At 35.0% G+C, this 14,380-nt stretch overlaps 2 protein-coding genes across 3 annotated transcripts in view; one reads left to right on the top strand and one right to left on the bottom strand.

Annotated features, from left to right (window-relative positions):
- Positions 1-553: 553 nt before the first annotated feature.
- LOC140049770 (E3 ubiquitin-protein ligase TRIM45-like) lies at positions 554-3,308 on the bottom strand. 2 transcript variants are annotated; one of them, XM_072094721.1, is made up of 2 exons: positions 3,259-3,308; positions 554-2,901 (listed from the first exon to the last, which is right to left on the bottom strand). In XM_072094721.1, exon 2 carries the CDS (start codon positions 2,885-2,887, stop codon positions 707-709), a length of 2,181 nt encoding a protein of 726 aa, XP_071950822.1. In that variant the 5' UTR covers positions 2,888-2,901; positions 3,259-3,308; the 3' UTR covers positions 554-706. The 2 variants fall into 2 exon arrangements, with proteins under 2 accessions (XP_071950822.1, XP_071950828.1); XM_072094727.1 differs by lacking the exon at positions 3,259-3,308 and adding an exon at positions 3,027-3,153.
- A 109-nt stretch (positions 3,309-3,417) lies between these two features.
- Positions 3,418-14,380, top strand: part of LOC140051471 (structural maintenance of chromosomes flexible hinge domain-containing protein 1-like) — a 35,234-nt gene continuing 24,271 nt past the window's right edge. The window contains exons 1-12 of the mRNA XM_072096733.1: positions 3,418-3,581; positions 3,908-3,983; positions 5,173-5,334; positions 5,667-5,749; positions 6,777-6,916; positions 7,444-7,555; positions 8,115-8,234; positions 8,511-8,674; positions 8,979-9,292; positions 11,348-11,477; positions 12,977-13,160; positions 13,666-13,860. Coding sequence (XP_071952834.1) covers positions 3,429-3,581; positions 3,908-3,983; positions 5,173-5,334; positions 5,667-5,749; positions 6,777-6,916; positions 7,444-7,555; positions 8,115-8,234; positions 8,511-8,674; positions 8,979-9,292; positions 11,348-11,477; positions 12,977-13,160; positions 13,666-13,860 — 1,833 coding nt within the window. The 5' untranslated portion in view covers positions 3,418-3,428. The remainder of the gene's footprint in view (positions 3,582-3,907; positions 3,984-5,172; positions 5,335-5,666; positions 5,750-6,776; positions 6,917-7,443; positions 7,556-8,114; positions 8,235-8,510; positions 8,675-8,978; positions 9,293-11,347; positions 11,478-12,976; positions 13,161-13,665; positions 13,861-14,380) is intronic.

Raw genomic sequence — 14,380 nt, 5'->3', positions numbered from 1 at the left:
GATGAAATAAGAGTACATTTCAGGCAATTTTAAGCGTTTACAAAATTGCCATGAGTGCGCATATTTTTGCGCGCGCACTGCGCGTTAAATGTTATTACGCACTCTTTTTGCCCGATTTCTGTTTTCTTGACTTACTTTTCAACTCGAAATTACGTTATACGAGCACGTCGAAAGTGACAGGCTACGCACGTGTAAATTAAAAAAATATAAATGTTTTTAAACATTTCAACATTTTTAAACATGTTTAGTAATTTCGGTCAGTATAGTTCACTATGTCGGTTGGTCTGTCTGTCTGTCGGTCTGTCTGTCGGTCTATCGGTCTGTATGTCGGTCCGGTATCACTATGCATTGTAGCACGCGACTTAATGGCTGTTGGCCTTGTTTAAGTTAAGTATATGTATTTTCTGTAGCTTCGTTGCCTCCGCAAATACTAGTACAGTAAATCTTTTAATCACCGACAATATCATTTAGACTTGAGGATACAAAATGCCAAATTATAGTAACAAATAAATCAAATCCGTTCAGAATGCAAGGAATACAATTGTTTGTTCATATTGGCTATCTTTATACTCAATATTGTACCCCGTTTATTTGAATTAAAAACTGAAGGAAAAATTAAGTATTCACTATTCATTATATACAATTTTCCTTATTATTTAATAGTTAGAATAGTTAGTTTAATAGTAGTTATCCTACATAAGATAATCTAATAATTAAATATTTTAACTTTGTTGTCATCGATCACTGCAACTCTGCGTGGATAATATGATAAAAGCGCTAAGCCCTGTGCATTTGTTAATTCTCTAGATTTACCAATACTTTTTATGGATCTTCCACTGTAACGCTTGAATACCTCAACTTCATACCCACTAGCTATTAGTAAATTGTCATCATCATCAACTTCTATTCCGCGTAGGGTGGACCGTGACGAAAACTCTTTATATTTGGAGACTTTCCCCTCATAATCACAACAATATATGCAAGAGTCTCCCAGTAGAAGAATATTTCTTTCGGTAAGACACAGATCGGTGACAACTTTTTTGTCAATAAAGACTTCTGAAATGGTCTTGCCACTTTTAATATCAAACAAAACCAAATGTCGACCATTACATACATACACAATATTGGTTCTTTCATTCACATAAAGACCATGTGGGCTAATTACCTTGCTCTCACCAATTGATTTAACAACCTCACCATCAATAGTACATATTTTAATGCTCTTAGTTTCACCACAGTCGCTGAATGCAATATTACCATTCCTCATTTTAAACATTCTGTTAACTTTTACATCGATTGGTAGTGTAACCTTACTAACATAATCTCCCGATTGCTTGTATCTATGAATTATATTACTACGACATGAAACAAGCATGCAATCATTTACATCTCTGACTACATCTACCGGGACGTTATCATTATCTGCCGAAATTCTTACTTCTTTTATCAAACCTACTTTCTCTACTTTGATTGTTATTGGTGATTTCTTAATGTAGTTACCATCAACACTAACATCGACTTGGCAAATTCCTGCACTTATTGATCTACCTTTAAACGTATTATTACTGGTAATGTACCTGCAGCTACACTGTTTTGTGTCAACCTCAATTTTACCTGACGGCTTTCTCCAAGTTGCTTCCAAATACTTTTCATGTAGATCACATTCAGCAGTTTTAATTATTTTAACCTCAATTACTTGATCTGTTGTCACACACTCAGGCCCGTTTAATTCAAGGGATATTGCTGTTTCTGATGTTTGTATTACACTACCGATATCCTCTTGCAATGAAGCATTTTGCTGTTTGTTTTTAACAAAGTTAATTTGTACATTATCATCAGGTATTGTTTTTGGTGCTTCTTTGATTCTCATTTCCAGTGCTCTGATAATACTATTACCAGATGATATGGCCATTGCTCCGTCACTCTCTTTTAGGTGATGAAGCAAACAAATGTTTGTATTTATATCTGATATCGCTGTTGTCAGTTCTGCTATCTGGAAATCAGTTACTGTCTTTTTCTGGTTGTATATTGTCTTTACTTCCTTTTTAAGCGTTTCTCCACTTTCTTTTATTCTTGCTACCATTTCCTCTACATGGTTGTCAATATCCTGCAAACTCCTTTCTTTATTTTCTTCTAATTTCTTATCAATATCCAAAATAACTTCAAGATTTTCATTCAATTTACTTGTACACTTATTAGCAGCTTTTTCCAGTTCCACTGATGTTTCTTTGAGGGTTTTTAACTCATCTGATGATAGTCCTACATGAAGCATGTGTTTATCCTTTTCTTCCCATTGCTTATGATTCGTGATTGAACAATGAATGCAAATGGGAATATTACATATTTTGCAAAATGAACTTAAAGATTCATTGTGGATAGAACACAGAGGTGGATACGTTGCAATGATGTCTTTTACACTCATAGATCGGACATCTTCCACCGATTGCAGCTTGTGATTTTTACAGGCTCGAATGTTCTTATGATGACCACTACAATTGAGGCACAGAAATTCTCTGCAATCTTGGCAGTAACTCTCAGGATGACCTTCTTTTCCACAAGTAACACATCTCATCTGATCTGCATTTGTGAATTGTTCAATTGTTTCCAATAATTCGGTCACAGAGGTGTTTGGCGGTAGCCTCTGCAGACCCTCTTCTGGAATCGAACAAGATTTGGAGCAAGTTGGGCAGGATAATAATTCACCATTTCTATTCACCCAATCTTCGAGACATTTTAAACAGAACGTATGATGACAGCTAAGGTATTTAGGATTGTTAAGTCTTCCTTCGCATATGGCACACTCAAGAACCTTCTCATCAATATTAGGCCTGCTACTAGTATGCTCAATATCATCTTCGAGAAACGTAGCCAGCTGTTCTGAAGCCATTTAAATTTCTTGTTCTGTAAATAAATAAATGTAATCAACAATAATTGAATGAAACGTTAAGGTGTGTTTTTTTTAGCATTGAGGCCATCCGTCAAACAGGCCTTTAAAAAACTCATCAGACTTAGTTCCTTTTGGTTACCTGCTCTGCTCCTCTAGTAGGTTAGCCAAAAAGGGCATCTGGATAGATATGATACAGGCTCAGTATCATGCCACTCACTAGTAGGCTACGAAACTTTCTTATAATTAATACTATTGCTGATTTCTTCTTCTACAATAAGAAAAGAGTATACTATTATATACAAATACCTTATTATTATTATTATTATTACATACGTTACATAATAATAATTATATATATATTATAGGCTTACCGTGCTTAGTTTAATCACTTATTATTCGACAAAACTGAGAAAATAAGGTTTTGGGAAATTCCCACGTATGCATTAGTTGGTTTGTTATTTAATTTGGTACTAAACATGATTTCAACGTAAGCGGCGTATGTGATGCACGAGCGAGAAACATTGGAAACAGTTCATCATTAATGGCGTCCAAAACAACGATTGAAATGGACGCGGGAGAAAATGAAACGGCGACGGTATTTGTTTTTGATCGCAGAAGAGGAAATGCACCTGAAAAGAAGATACAACTGGCTGGACTTTTTAATTATGAAGCATTTAAACTGAGGATCATCAAGGTATACCGTTTTTTGTACGCACATCAGGCAGGGGGGCTACCTAGTTTAGGCCTAGGCCTAGGCCTAGGTACGGCCTAGGCCTCCCTAGGCTAGTAGTAGCCTAGAGGCCTACTATATAATAATAGTACTACTAGCCTAGGCCTACCCACCAGTCAGTCCATAATAGATGTAGGCTAGGGTCTAGGAACTGGAAGGCTAGACCTAGATAGTAATAATGGTAGGCCATTTACGAGTAGGGCAGGCTTGCTACTAGCCTAGCCTACTACTAGAGAGCGGCAACCATAAATAATGTGACGTGAATTAAGATTTTAAAAATTTTCTTTTAGGAGTTCAATTTAACAGAGAAAGACCATTTTGTAATTGTTACAACAACACGGCAAGAAGTGACAAATGAGACATATGGTAAAGCAAAGTTCCAACTTTATCAATGTTTTCACATGGATGGATTGTATTGTAAACAATCATTTTCATTAAAGATGTATTGTCCCTTTGACTAATTCCCAACAAAATTTTTTTTTTTAATTTCGAAAAAAAGTGGGTCATTTTTAAGTATCATAATAGTTATTAACTTTCGCCAAAAATTAGTCCAAAAAAAATAATTTAACCGAAATACAGATGTTTTTTTGTTCAAAAAATAACTTTGACTTCCAGTCAAAGTTTTCAATCAAAACATATCCCATAATGCAATGCGCTTGTTTGGCTACTATGTATGCATAATCATAAAACTTCCTCACGACCTGTGTGAAAACACCTTCTCAACCGTGATGAGTTGTAAACAATCCTAATTAGCATCTTGCATAATGCATACTGATGGTTTGAAATCTTTGTTTACTTTTGCTTGCGACGATTTCTCAGACGAAATGTAATCTAATTAATTTACCTGTTAATTACGTAAACTGTTGTTTTTGGCTCGAATTTTCGACTTAAAGTGAATAACTTTAATATTACTTTGATATGGCCAATTTAAATTTAGAATATTTTTTTTTTTCATTTTTTGTGTTTCAAGGGACAATACATCTTTAATGTTCAAAATCATATCATTCATCATATTATTCCACTTCCCCATGTTAGAACTTTGATGTTCTTTGGGTTCGCATTGAACACACGGCCAAGCATGTTCAATTAGCAACCCAACCTTCCTCCCCATTAAATGACATTTTTCGTAATTAATTAACACTACAGATACAGTGTTAAGATTATGATAAGACTTGTAATAAGGCCCCAGAAAAACAATTCACCCTCCCTCTACAACATTCATTTTCCTAACCTCCGACTCTCTGAAACAGGTTCTTTCAAAACTAGAATTTTTCTAAGGCCCTAAAGTCTTTCATGACTTCCATATATATAAAATTCATTTGGGAAACCAGATATTTTTGCGCCATTAAGCGTGGTTCCCACTAGAACGCAACGCAGCGACGTATTGACACAAAGTGCTGTATTGCCTAATCATAAGTGGGAACTGGCGATGCAAACATTGCAGGTTTGATTTCACGCAGGCGGGGGAAAACACAATTAATCGAAGGGCATTTTCGTAGGTTGCATTACGGTGCGTCGCTAGTGTGAACCGAGCTTAAGAATCTTTTTCTTGCAGATACTTTGGTTGAGGACAAGGATACATTGTACCTCTTATTCAATGTCAAGCAAGAACTGTCTGCACCAGCCCAGGAGAGAGTTGACTATCAGCCGCACTATGACACACTGGTTAAAAGTGGCATGTATGAATACTATGCCAGTGAAGGTCAAAACCCATTGCGTAAGTACACCACTAATGCAGTTTAAGCTAATAAAAAATGTGTACAATACCTTTAAAATCGCAAACAGAAGCCCATCTTGAAAAGCAGCCTCCCTTGCCCCAAGCCCCCCACCTCCTCTCCTCTTTGGTCTGCAAATGTAATCTCAAAATGAAGCCCATCTCAAAATCAAGCCCACTGGGATTCTTTTCACGATAGTACAGGCTTCTTTTTTGCCATTCTTCTATATGACATGAGCAAAATATAAAACTATCACTTAGAAGCCATTGAAAGGATGTCAACTCTTTAATTTTTTATTTATTTTAAAAACAAATAATATGTATCTTTTCTGCAGCTTTTGCTTTTGCTGAGTTGATTGACAATTCTTTGGCTGCTACTAGTAACAATGTGGGAACAAGGAGAATAGAACTGAAATTGGTAACAAGTTCTAAAACCTTTTTATTAGATGATGCTAATAGTAATACTGTAGTTTCAATGTGATAAGAAAGTATGGTGGGTCACCCAACATTGGTGGGTCACCCAACATTGGTGGGTCACCCAACATTGGTGGGTCACCCAACATTGGTGGGTCACCCAACATTGGTGGGTCACCCAACATTGGTGGGTTACCCAACATTGCTTCCATCCACCAAGGCTGTCACAGTTTATTTAATCACACCTATTTATCATCTATGAACCACCAAACCAACCCAACAAGCCTCTTTTTAACCTACTAGTACTATGGTAATCTTGCCACCCATTTAGTTGACGCCAAAGCTACTGTATGTGTGGTGAGTCACATAACATTGCTTGCACTATGCACAGTTTATATCAATAACTCATACCCATTTGTCTTCTATGAACCTTCCCAGCCAACCCAACAAGCCCCTTTTAAACCTACTAGTACTATAGTATACTATTTTGTTGACACCAAAGCTATGTAATTTATAAATAGGTGTGGTGGGTCACATAACATTGCTTGCACTATGCACAGTTTATATCAATAACTCATACCCATTTTTCTTCTATGAACCTTCCCAGCCGACCCAACAAGCCCCATTTAAACCTACTACTAGTACAAGAGTAATCTTCCCGCCCACTATTTTGTTGAAACAAAAGCTATGTAATTTAGGTATGGTGTGTCACCCAACATTGCTTGAAATAATGCTGTCTAAGTTTATATCAATAGCTCATACCAATTTTTTGTGTATGAACCTTCCCAGCCGATTTTTTGTTACTACTATTAGTATTGTCGCATGCTATTGTATACTAATTTTGTCACCCACCTTAGTTGACACCCATACTCAACTTTAAATCTATATAATTTGTGGCTAGTCATTGGTGTATCTATAATATAGGAATATTGGCTTTTATACAACTACATTCAACATGGTACATAAAACTTACCATAGCTTTACTGTACTAATAACTCTTATATTCAATTAAATGCATATTTATCTGACAGTTCTTTGATGATTCTATGGGTAAGAACATGATAGTTGTTTGTGACAATGGACAAGGAATGACCTCAAAGGCCTTACAAAACTGGGCTGTCTACAGGCTGTCAAAGTTCATACGAAGAGATAGAACTGCAGAGAAAAACATGTGAGATTATACTTTATATGTTACATATGATAAGTAGATGTAAGCTGAGCTAAATTCTGTCACCTCAGCCCCAACATGTTTGGCTGAAGAACATGTTTATTTTTATTTAAATGTCTTTAGGCAATGTGGCCAAGGATTACCAATAGTAAATTTATCACTGTCCTATCAGGTGGTAATCCCCCTGATACAGGGGCCTTTTGTGAACCAGTTCACCGGGGTGCCCCCTTACTCTTCTCGGATAATGAACTGGGTTCTTTAAGTGCATACAGGTTATAACTGTATACACTGGACCTACGGTTTATAGTCCTTATTTTAAAAGACTTTTTCCTCCACCAGAACTAGGGGCGAGTCGGCCTCGAACCCTTGCCGATGTTGTTGGTTCTTTAGGTACGGTAAACGGCGCCCCTCCCTTAGCACATAGTTTGCGTAACATTGGCTTAGACCACGCTGATACAAGAAGCTTGGTTTCAATATTTTAGTCAATAACAATTTAATTGCAATACAAAAATAACATTTTTTCTTTTTAGGGATGGTGAAAGCAGTAATCAAGTTATAATGCCACGCTCCCTCAATAGCGACATATCATATTTTGGAGTAGGGGGAAAACAGGCTGCTTTTTTTATTGGATGCTCAACAGTGGTAAGTTTAGTAATATTGCCGTTCAAGAATGACAAAGCAAATGTCTATATCTAAACTATTTTATTCTAGCTTATTCCCTGCCTTTTCTTTAGTGATAGTCTCCTTTCTTTATAGAGGGATAGCTGGCTCATAGAGTTGTGGCTTAGTGGTTGATGCTTTGCTACCAATCCAAGGGTCCTGGGTTCAAGTCCTGTCATATGTCAGGATTTTTTCTAATGACAATTTACAACTCCAAATACTTTTAATAATACTATGTTTATGTAGAGCATGTTGTGTATATGTTTGTTTTGTGAACGGGATTGCCACCTTTAAGAAGGATAGTAAATGATTTCACTTATGATTATCCTTGGCAATTTGCCTAATTATATAAAAAACAAACAAATACATACTTGAAGCGAACAAGTACGTTAGCATAAGTGTTCCCAAAACTACGCTGTTTGCAAATGTTGATGTCATCCGTTAAGTTGCGAAATCGGCATATTTGTTATTAATATGAGCTGGTTTAATAATAAACAAAACAAATTGATCTGTTATATTTATTTTTTGGGTGTTTACTTAGATGATCTCAAAGCCGAAAGGTTCAAAAGATGTTCATGAGTTGACTGTATCCAAAGAAGAGTTTGAAAGAAGGGAAAGAATGAGGGAGTCTATTTACAGTGGATACATACATAACAGAAAGGTATACTAAGTATAACTGCAGTGCTAATACAGTAGTACTACTACTTTGTTTTATTACAAAATTGCAATGTGAGAATCAAACTTTTCTAACTAAAAGTCCCATAGTTTATAGGTTATAAAACTATTTCAGCTGAAAACAAAGTTTCCAATAGGCTAGGCCTAGATACGTCTACAAGAGAAATTTCGGCGCAAGCTACTTAAAGGCAGTGCATTGTTTTTTCTCTTTTAACTATAATACATTGACTTATTTTTTATACTACCACTTGTTTATCTCTAGCCCGGTGACATTAGCCATGTTCCTCCTGAAAGTAAGCACATGCAGAACCTAATAAAAGAGGAGCTAGGCCAAGAAAGCTTCACAAATATAGCTATATCTGGGATAGAGAATAGGCACATTCAATATCTCAAGATGGATTTCAAAGGATGGTGTAAACAGCTTGCGTGAGTAGGCTGTATTGCTTATATAACTGTTTACTGTGCAATAACCAATGTTCTGATCCATATATTATACACTGTATATGTATGTTTGTTTAAATGCATTTAAATGAGTGGAAATTAAACCGAAACTGCCTAGTGTTCTTTTCCAATATAGTTTATGCAAGTAGTTGACCCTATTTCAGGAAATATCTACGTATATTTGTGTGTACACTTACTGTATAGTTGTGCCATTTTTATGGTTTTCTTTTCTATGTATACATATGTTAGATCATTCCTTAATATTCAATTATCTTTTGTCTATTTCTAGGCATATATACCACTACTATATTCATGGTCCTAAAGGCAACGAAGAACGCTCCTTAAGCAGTCATCAAAGAGCACCTTCTCCATTCAAGAACCTAGACATTGATATTACACTTTACGAGAAGGGTAAACCCCCAAAAGAGCAGAACCTGCGAGACATCGACACCGATCAGCAAACGCAGTTTATTCGATCGTCACCAGAGAGTTTTGAGTTTCGGGCAAAAGTCGAAGGTACCGGGATTGTGGAAGGAATCTTGCGGTACCATCCGTTTCTGTATGACAAAGAAACGTACCCTTCAAGCACATCATACAGAAGTGGTGAGTTTTCTGTAGAACCAACAAAAATCTCTGTAATAGTTGACTTGATGATGGTACGGCTCTGTCTACACTATCAAAGTTTATGTGACAAAAGTTTATTCCTTGACACATTCTAGGTCCTATGATAAATCTTTTTGCAATCGAAATGTTTTTCATTTAAAGATATATTGTCCCCCTGAAAAAATAAATAAATGTTATTGTCACATAATAGTTTCATGATAGTAATCACTTTGACCAAAAATTGGATAAACAAAATTATTTCCTGACAAAATTCGATTTATGATACAAAAAATAGTTAAACACTATTTCGGCAACACGTTTAACAGTAGAAATATTTCCTATAAATCCTCACAAATATTCACAATCTGGGAAAAAAGTATAAAATAATAATAGAGGGACTGCTCCAAACAAGTCATTCATACAGTACCTTTACCTTTACAATTCACAAGTCTCCTAAAATTCAGGTATATTTAAAACAAAAAAACAATGCCACAAATACCAGACTGCTGAAACAGTAACATTTTACAATTTCAAAAGAATTTATAAGAACATATGTACAATATTTTAAAAATATAATTTTATTTCTCAGCTTTTCAATTTGGTACTGAAGGTAATCTATAATTTGTCATCTTGTTTTTGTATCTGTGCAACTTCACTGTATTTATTTATTTATTTCATACGCATCCAACAGCAAGCACAAACTCGCCAATTACAGGATGTATAAACTATTTAATAATTTATTGTGCTTATAAACTATTAAGTCTCATTTGAGGCTAGGGAGTGCAGTTGAATGCGTCATGAGTTACAACCCTGGTACTAGGACAGGACTAAACCCTGGTACTAGGACAGGATTAAACCCTGGTACTAGGACAGGATTAAACCCCGGATCTTGGGATTGGGAGGCAAGCACGTTACCAGCAAGCTACTGCTTCACTTCATTTGTTTCTTTCAGCACTTTTTTGTAAATAAATGTGTGAGATTTGTGTTTATGTTATACATCCATTCATGTATCAAGTGAAGTTCTAAGCAATTCTAAAACAGTGTCCAAAGAAATATATATACAGTAGTGTATCATTTCTTGAATTCTCACCTTAAGCTCTGTTTACACTATCAAACTTTATGTGACAAAAAAATGTGATGTGCCCATACAGTATATGGACAGGATGATGTCATATCACTACCATATTTTGGCACTTCACTACCATATTTTGGTATCACACTTTTTTTTTGTCAAACTAGTTTGATAGTGTAGTTTGATAGCTTTAGTTAGTTGTATTGGTGAAATAATCAAGAAACTTTAGAACAATCTGCATAGAACACAATTTAATAATAATAAACAATTATAATTAAATGTATTGTATAATAATTTAATTCTTTTTTTTTGTAATTTGTCATAATACATGGAACTAATAATTTACACTATAAATAACAGGTTTCACCAACATTTGTTGGTTCAGTAAAATCCAATTTTGTAAAGTTATATCTTAATGGTTCATTGCCCAGGGCTAGGATAGCCACCGAAGGTCTTGGTTGAAGGTGGGTTTTAATAGGTACGGGTAGGAGGTTTTTCAGCAAAATGTTCTAAATGGGGGGGTTTTATCAATCAATCAACAACAACAACATTTATTTAGAAAACAGTTTATGAAATAAAAACAGCATACATTAATTACAATAACTTAAAATTGTAACATTACATAGGAACTGTTTCAAGGATCAGTAAAAGAACTTGTCAAATACCAACACCTAAACAAAAACAACAAAATAGCAACTGCATGACAAATCATTAGCTAATAATAATAGATCTATAAATTATAATCCTGCAACATTTATGAGTGGTTTATTTTTGTCATTTAACAAAAATAAAAAATCTAATTACGGCACATTATTTGTATTTGGAAACCAATGATTTTTTAATGGTTTTGTTAAATATTTTAAGGTTTTTAAAGCAAGTCGTTTCTAAAGACAGTTCGTTCCATAACTTAGGACCATATACTGAGAGCCCCAATTCATTTCAGACATTACTAGCATGATATAACAATGTATTTTTGTATTTAGTTGACAATGAAGAAACATCCTTAGATGAAGAGCTCGAGTTCTACATACAAGACAGACCAGCTAGGGGTAATAGACCGATATTTGAATGCTTCTGGAATGGCCGTTTGATACCTTATACATTTGTGCAAGAGTAGGTGCTTGTTTTGTTGAAAAATAAAATTTGAGTGAGGAGTGAGAATGCAGGATGAGAGCAATCTCAAAGTGTATTTATCGAAACATAGAAAAACTTAACAGTTTATTTCAGAAATATATATATGCGGTGTACCGCAAACTTTATATCAATATATTGATTTCAACATGCAAACCTTCAAACAATATTTAAAAAATTGATCTATACTTTTTAAAATATTGTCATGCATAATTTCATTGTTTACATGACTTTGTTTAATTTTTTGGTTATCCGCACTTGGCGGATAACCCCTTGTTATTGTCAGGATCTTTTTTTTTTTTTTTTTTTTTTTTTTTTTCTATGTTCTTCTTTCTTTCCACGAATTTTGTCCGCAGCATATCTCTATCTTCTGGCTAACATAAGATTGAGTAACTTTGTCATAAGATTGACCTATTGCTGTAGATGTGCAGCCAAGCTTTTGGACGATTTCGGAGATGCGCAGCGTAAGTTACGTGCGATTTTAAGAATTTCAATGATTGATCATAGATTAAAAACTAAAAGTCATTTTCTATTGAAACTTGGTGCAAATTTAAGTCATATCATGCGCTAACTTTCTATGGAGAGAAAATGGCATGTTTTACAGAAAGTTACGCGCGCACGTGCGTTTAAAATTTCAAAATACGAAAAATCAATTTCTAATCAACTTTCTACGCGTTTCATGTCATTTTGAGCATTTCAAAAATTCCCACGCGTGCGCAATTTTGTTACGCGCGCGTGCGCACGTAGCGCAAAAACATCTTTTTTTTGCTTGTTTTTTGTTTTTTCAGCCTTTTCTAGTCAATTTATCAATTTTCAATCAATTTCGACTTAAAATCACGTCACACGAGCACGTAGAATTGGATAATTTGCGCCCGTTTTTGATGAAAAACTTCAAAAATTTGTCAAAATTAGACCTTTTTTTAAACAGTCATAAATTCTAAACTACGTGGTGAACTTTTTTAAAATTACACATTCTGGAAGTAGATGAGTTTTTTTTCTTGAATCATGCATCGATATGGCTAACCGGACATTGTGACGTCATCGTTTGGCCACTCGAATATGAAATATAGGATTTTTGTCTCTTTCGTCATAGCTCGTCACATTTAATAGAGCGCATCTCCACTTATGCGTATTCCATTTCCCTCAAATTTTTTATTTTGTCTAGGTCAATCAATTATCTTTCGCATGATTTATAATTTTTTTAATTGTTATTACGTCATCATGTTCAAAAGCGTCAATAACTTTGGTCACTTCTTTTCACCTATTCTGCACTGTATGTAGTACGTATACAGTATATAGTGTATACCGTATACACTTAGACGTGACGCAAAGTAGAGAACGCACTAACATTTTTTCAATGGCGTAATCGTTTTTCTGCGCGCAATATTCTAACGTATGACGTGCACGTGGCTTTTGCGCTGCGGATAACCTAACTCGTCCGAAGTGACGAGTTCAAATCTAGTTTAATGTTTTTATTGTAGTTTTGATTGGTGTGCACCACCAAAAAAGCGTGGCCCGATTCCAGTGGAGTGCTTCAACCGGCTGTCAGGCGTGCTGTGGACAAATGACATGTTCCAAGTTAGCACAAACAAACTGACCTTTAGTGATTTGGAGGTGCGACTACGGGATAATAATACCATTTTTGAAAAGGTTATTGCCGGACTGGTGAGTACATAAAAGATCTACAATTAGTGGATATACAGATGTATTGTTTGTATTATAACAAGTTATATTTAGCATTGAGTTTCAAATTTATAATCAACAGCAGTTTTCCTTTATTTCAATGCTTTTATTCCTATCATTAAATCAAAATTTAACCCAATGATAATATTTATATTTTTGTATTTCAGAGATTAATATGCATAATAATAATATAATAATATCCTGGATTTATATAGCGCCTAATGTTGTGAAACCTCTAAGCGCTGAACATTATTACCCCAGTCATTTTTTTGTTATCAAACACGTATGGAAACATACTCCCATAATGCAGCTAGTAATCAGCACAAGATTGTGTCTTGATCTAAACTGAATACCCATTTACACACCTGGGTGTAAAGTAAAGTATCTTGCGGATACAAGCAATGTGGCGAGAGTTGGATTTGAACCTAGATCTCATGATCAGTAGTCCACACGCCCTCACCCTTATCTTGTATCTTATATTTTTTAGCCTCAACGTGCAAACATCGATAAAGAGTTCACAGAGTGGCTAAAGGAGTGTCATCGTAAACTAGATAAACAAATTAAATTCAGCGGATATAGTGGTAAAACAACCAGGAAGGACCTACCTCTTAAAAGGCAATCACCATGGGCTGTGTATAAGAACATAGAGTGGGATGGCAAAGTATTTAAACAGGGACAACTGGTTAGTGTTAAAAAGACCTAATTTATTAAAGGAAAACTTTACCGAGAACCATATTTTAAGTCCATCTCATCATGAGAAAGTGAAAAAACCCTATTTTAAAAAAAAATTATTTAAAAAAGTAAACTAGACGTATTTAGGAAGTACATGATTTCAGAACAATTGTGAGATTTACAATTTTGCACCGTCACCATAAATTGCCGAGTTTTCACTTTAACATACAAGAGATGGTACCCATCATTTCAATTGCTCATGGGATCTTCAAGTTAAACTCCTCTCCATTTTGACATCTTTAATTTTTCATTTAATAATGTCCAAGCCAGGAGGGCATTCAAAGGTTCAAATAAACCCCTCTTTAGTGCACTTTTCAGCTTGAGACCAGCAGTGGAAGTAATGTAAACTATGACTAGCTAACCTAGTTTGTCACGATGTTTGCTCCTTTTGTGGATAAAAAGTAACCTCCCTGGCTAGAGGCTTGATTTTAGAAATCATTTATAGATTTTAACACTAACATTTTACTGTG

Source organism: Antedon mediterranea, chromosome 1, assembly GCF_964355755.1.
Source record: "Antedon mediterranea chromosome 1, ecAntMedi1.1, whole genome shotgun sequence".
Taxonomy (NCBI): Eukaryota; Metazoa; Echinodermata; class Crinoidea; order Comatulida; family Antedonidae; genus Antedon; species Antedon mediterranea.
Note: the sequence above shows the minus strand (reverse complement) of the source record. Positions and strands in the feature narration are given on the sequence as shown.

Bases quoted from the DNA above. Each gene is read 5' to 3' on its own strand.
- LOC140049770 (XM_072094721.1), bottom strand. From the start codon at position 2,887: ATGGCTTCAGAACAGCTGGCTACGTTTCTCGAAGATGATATTGAGCAT.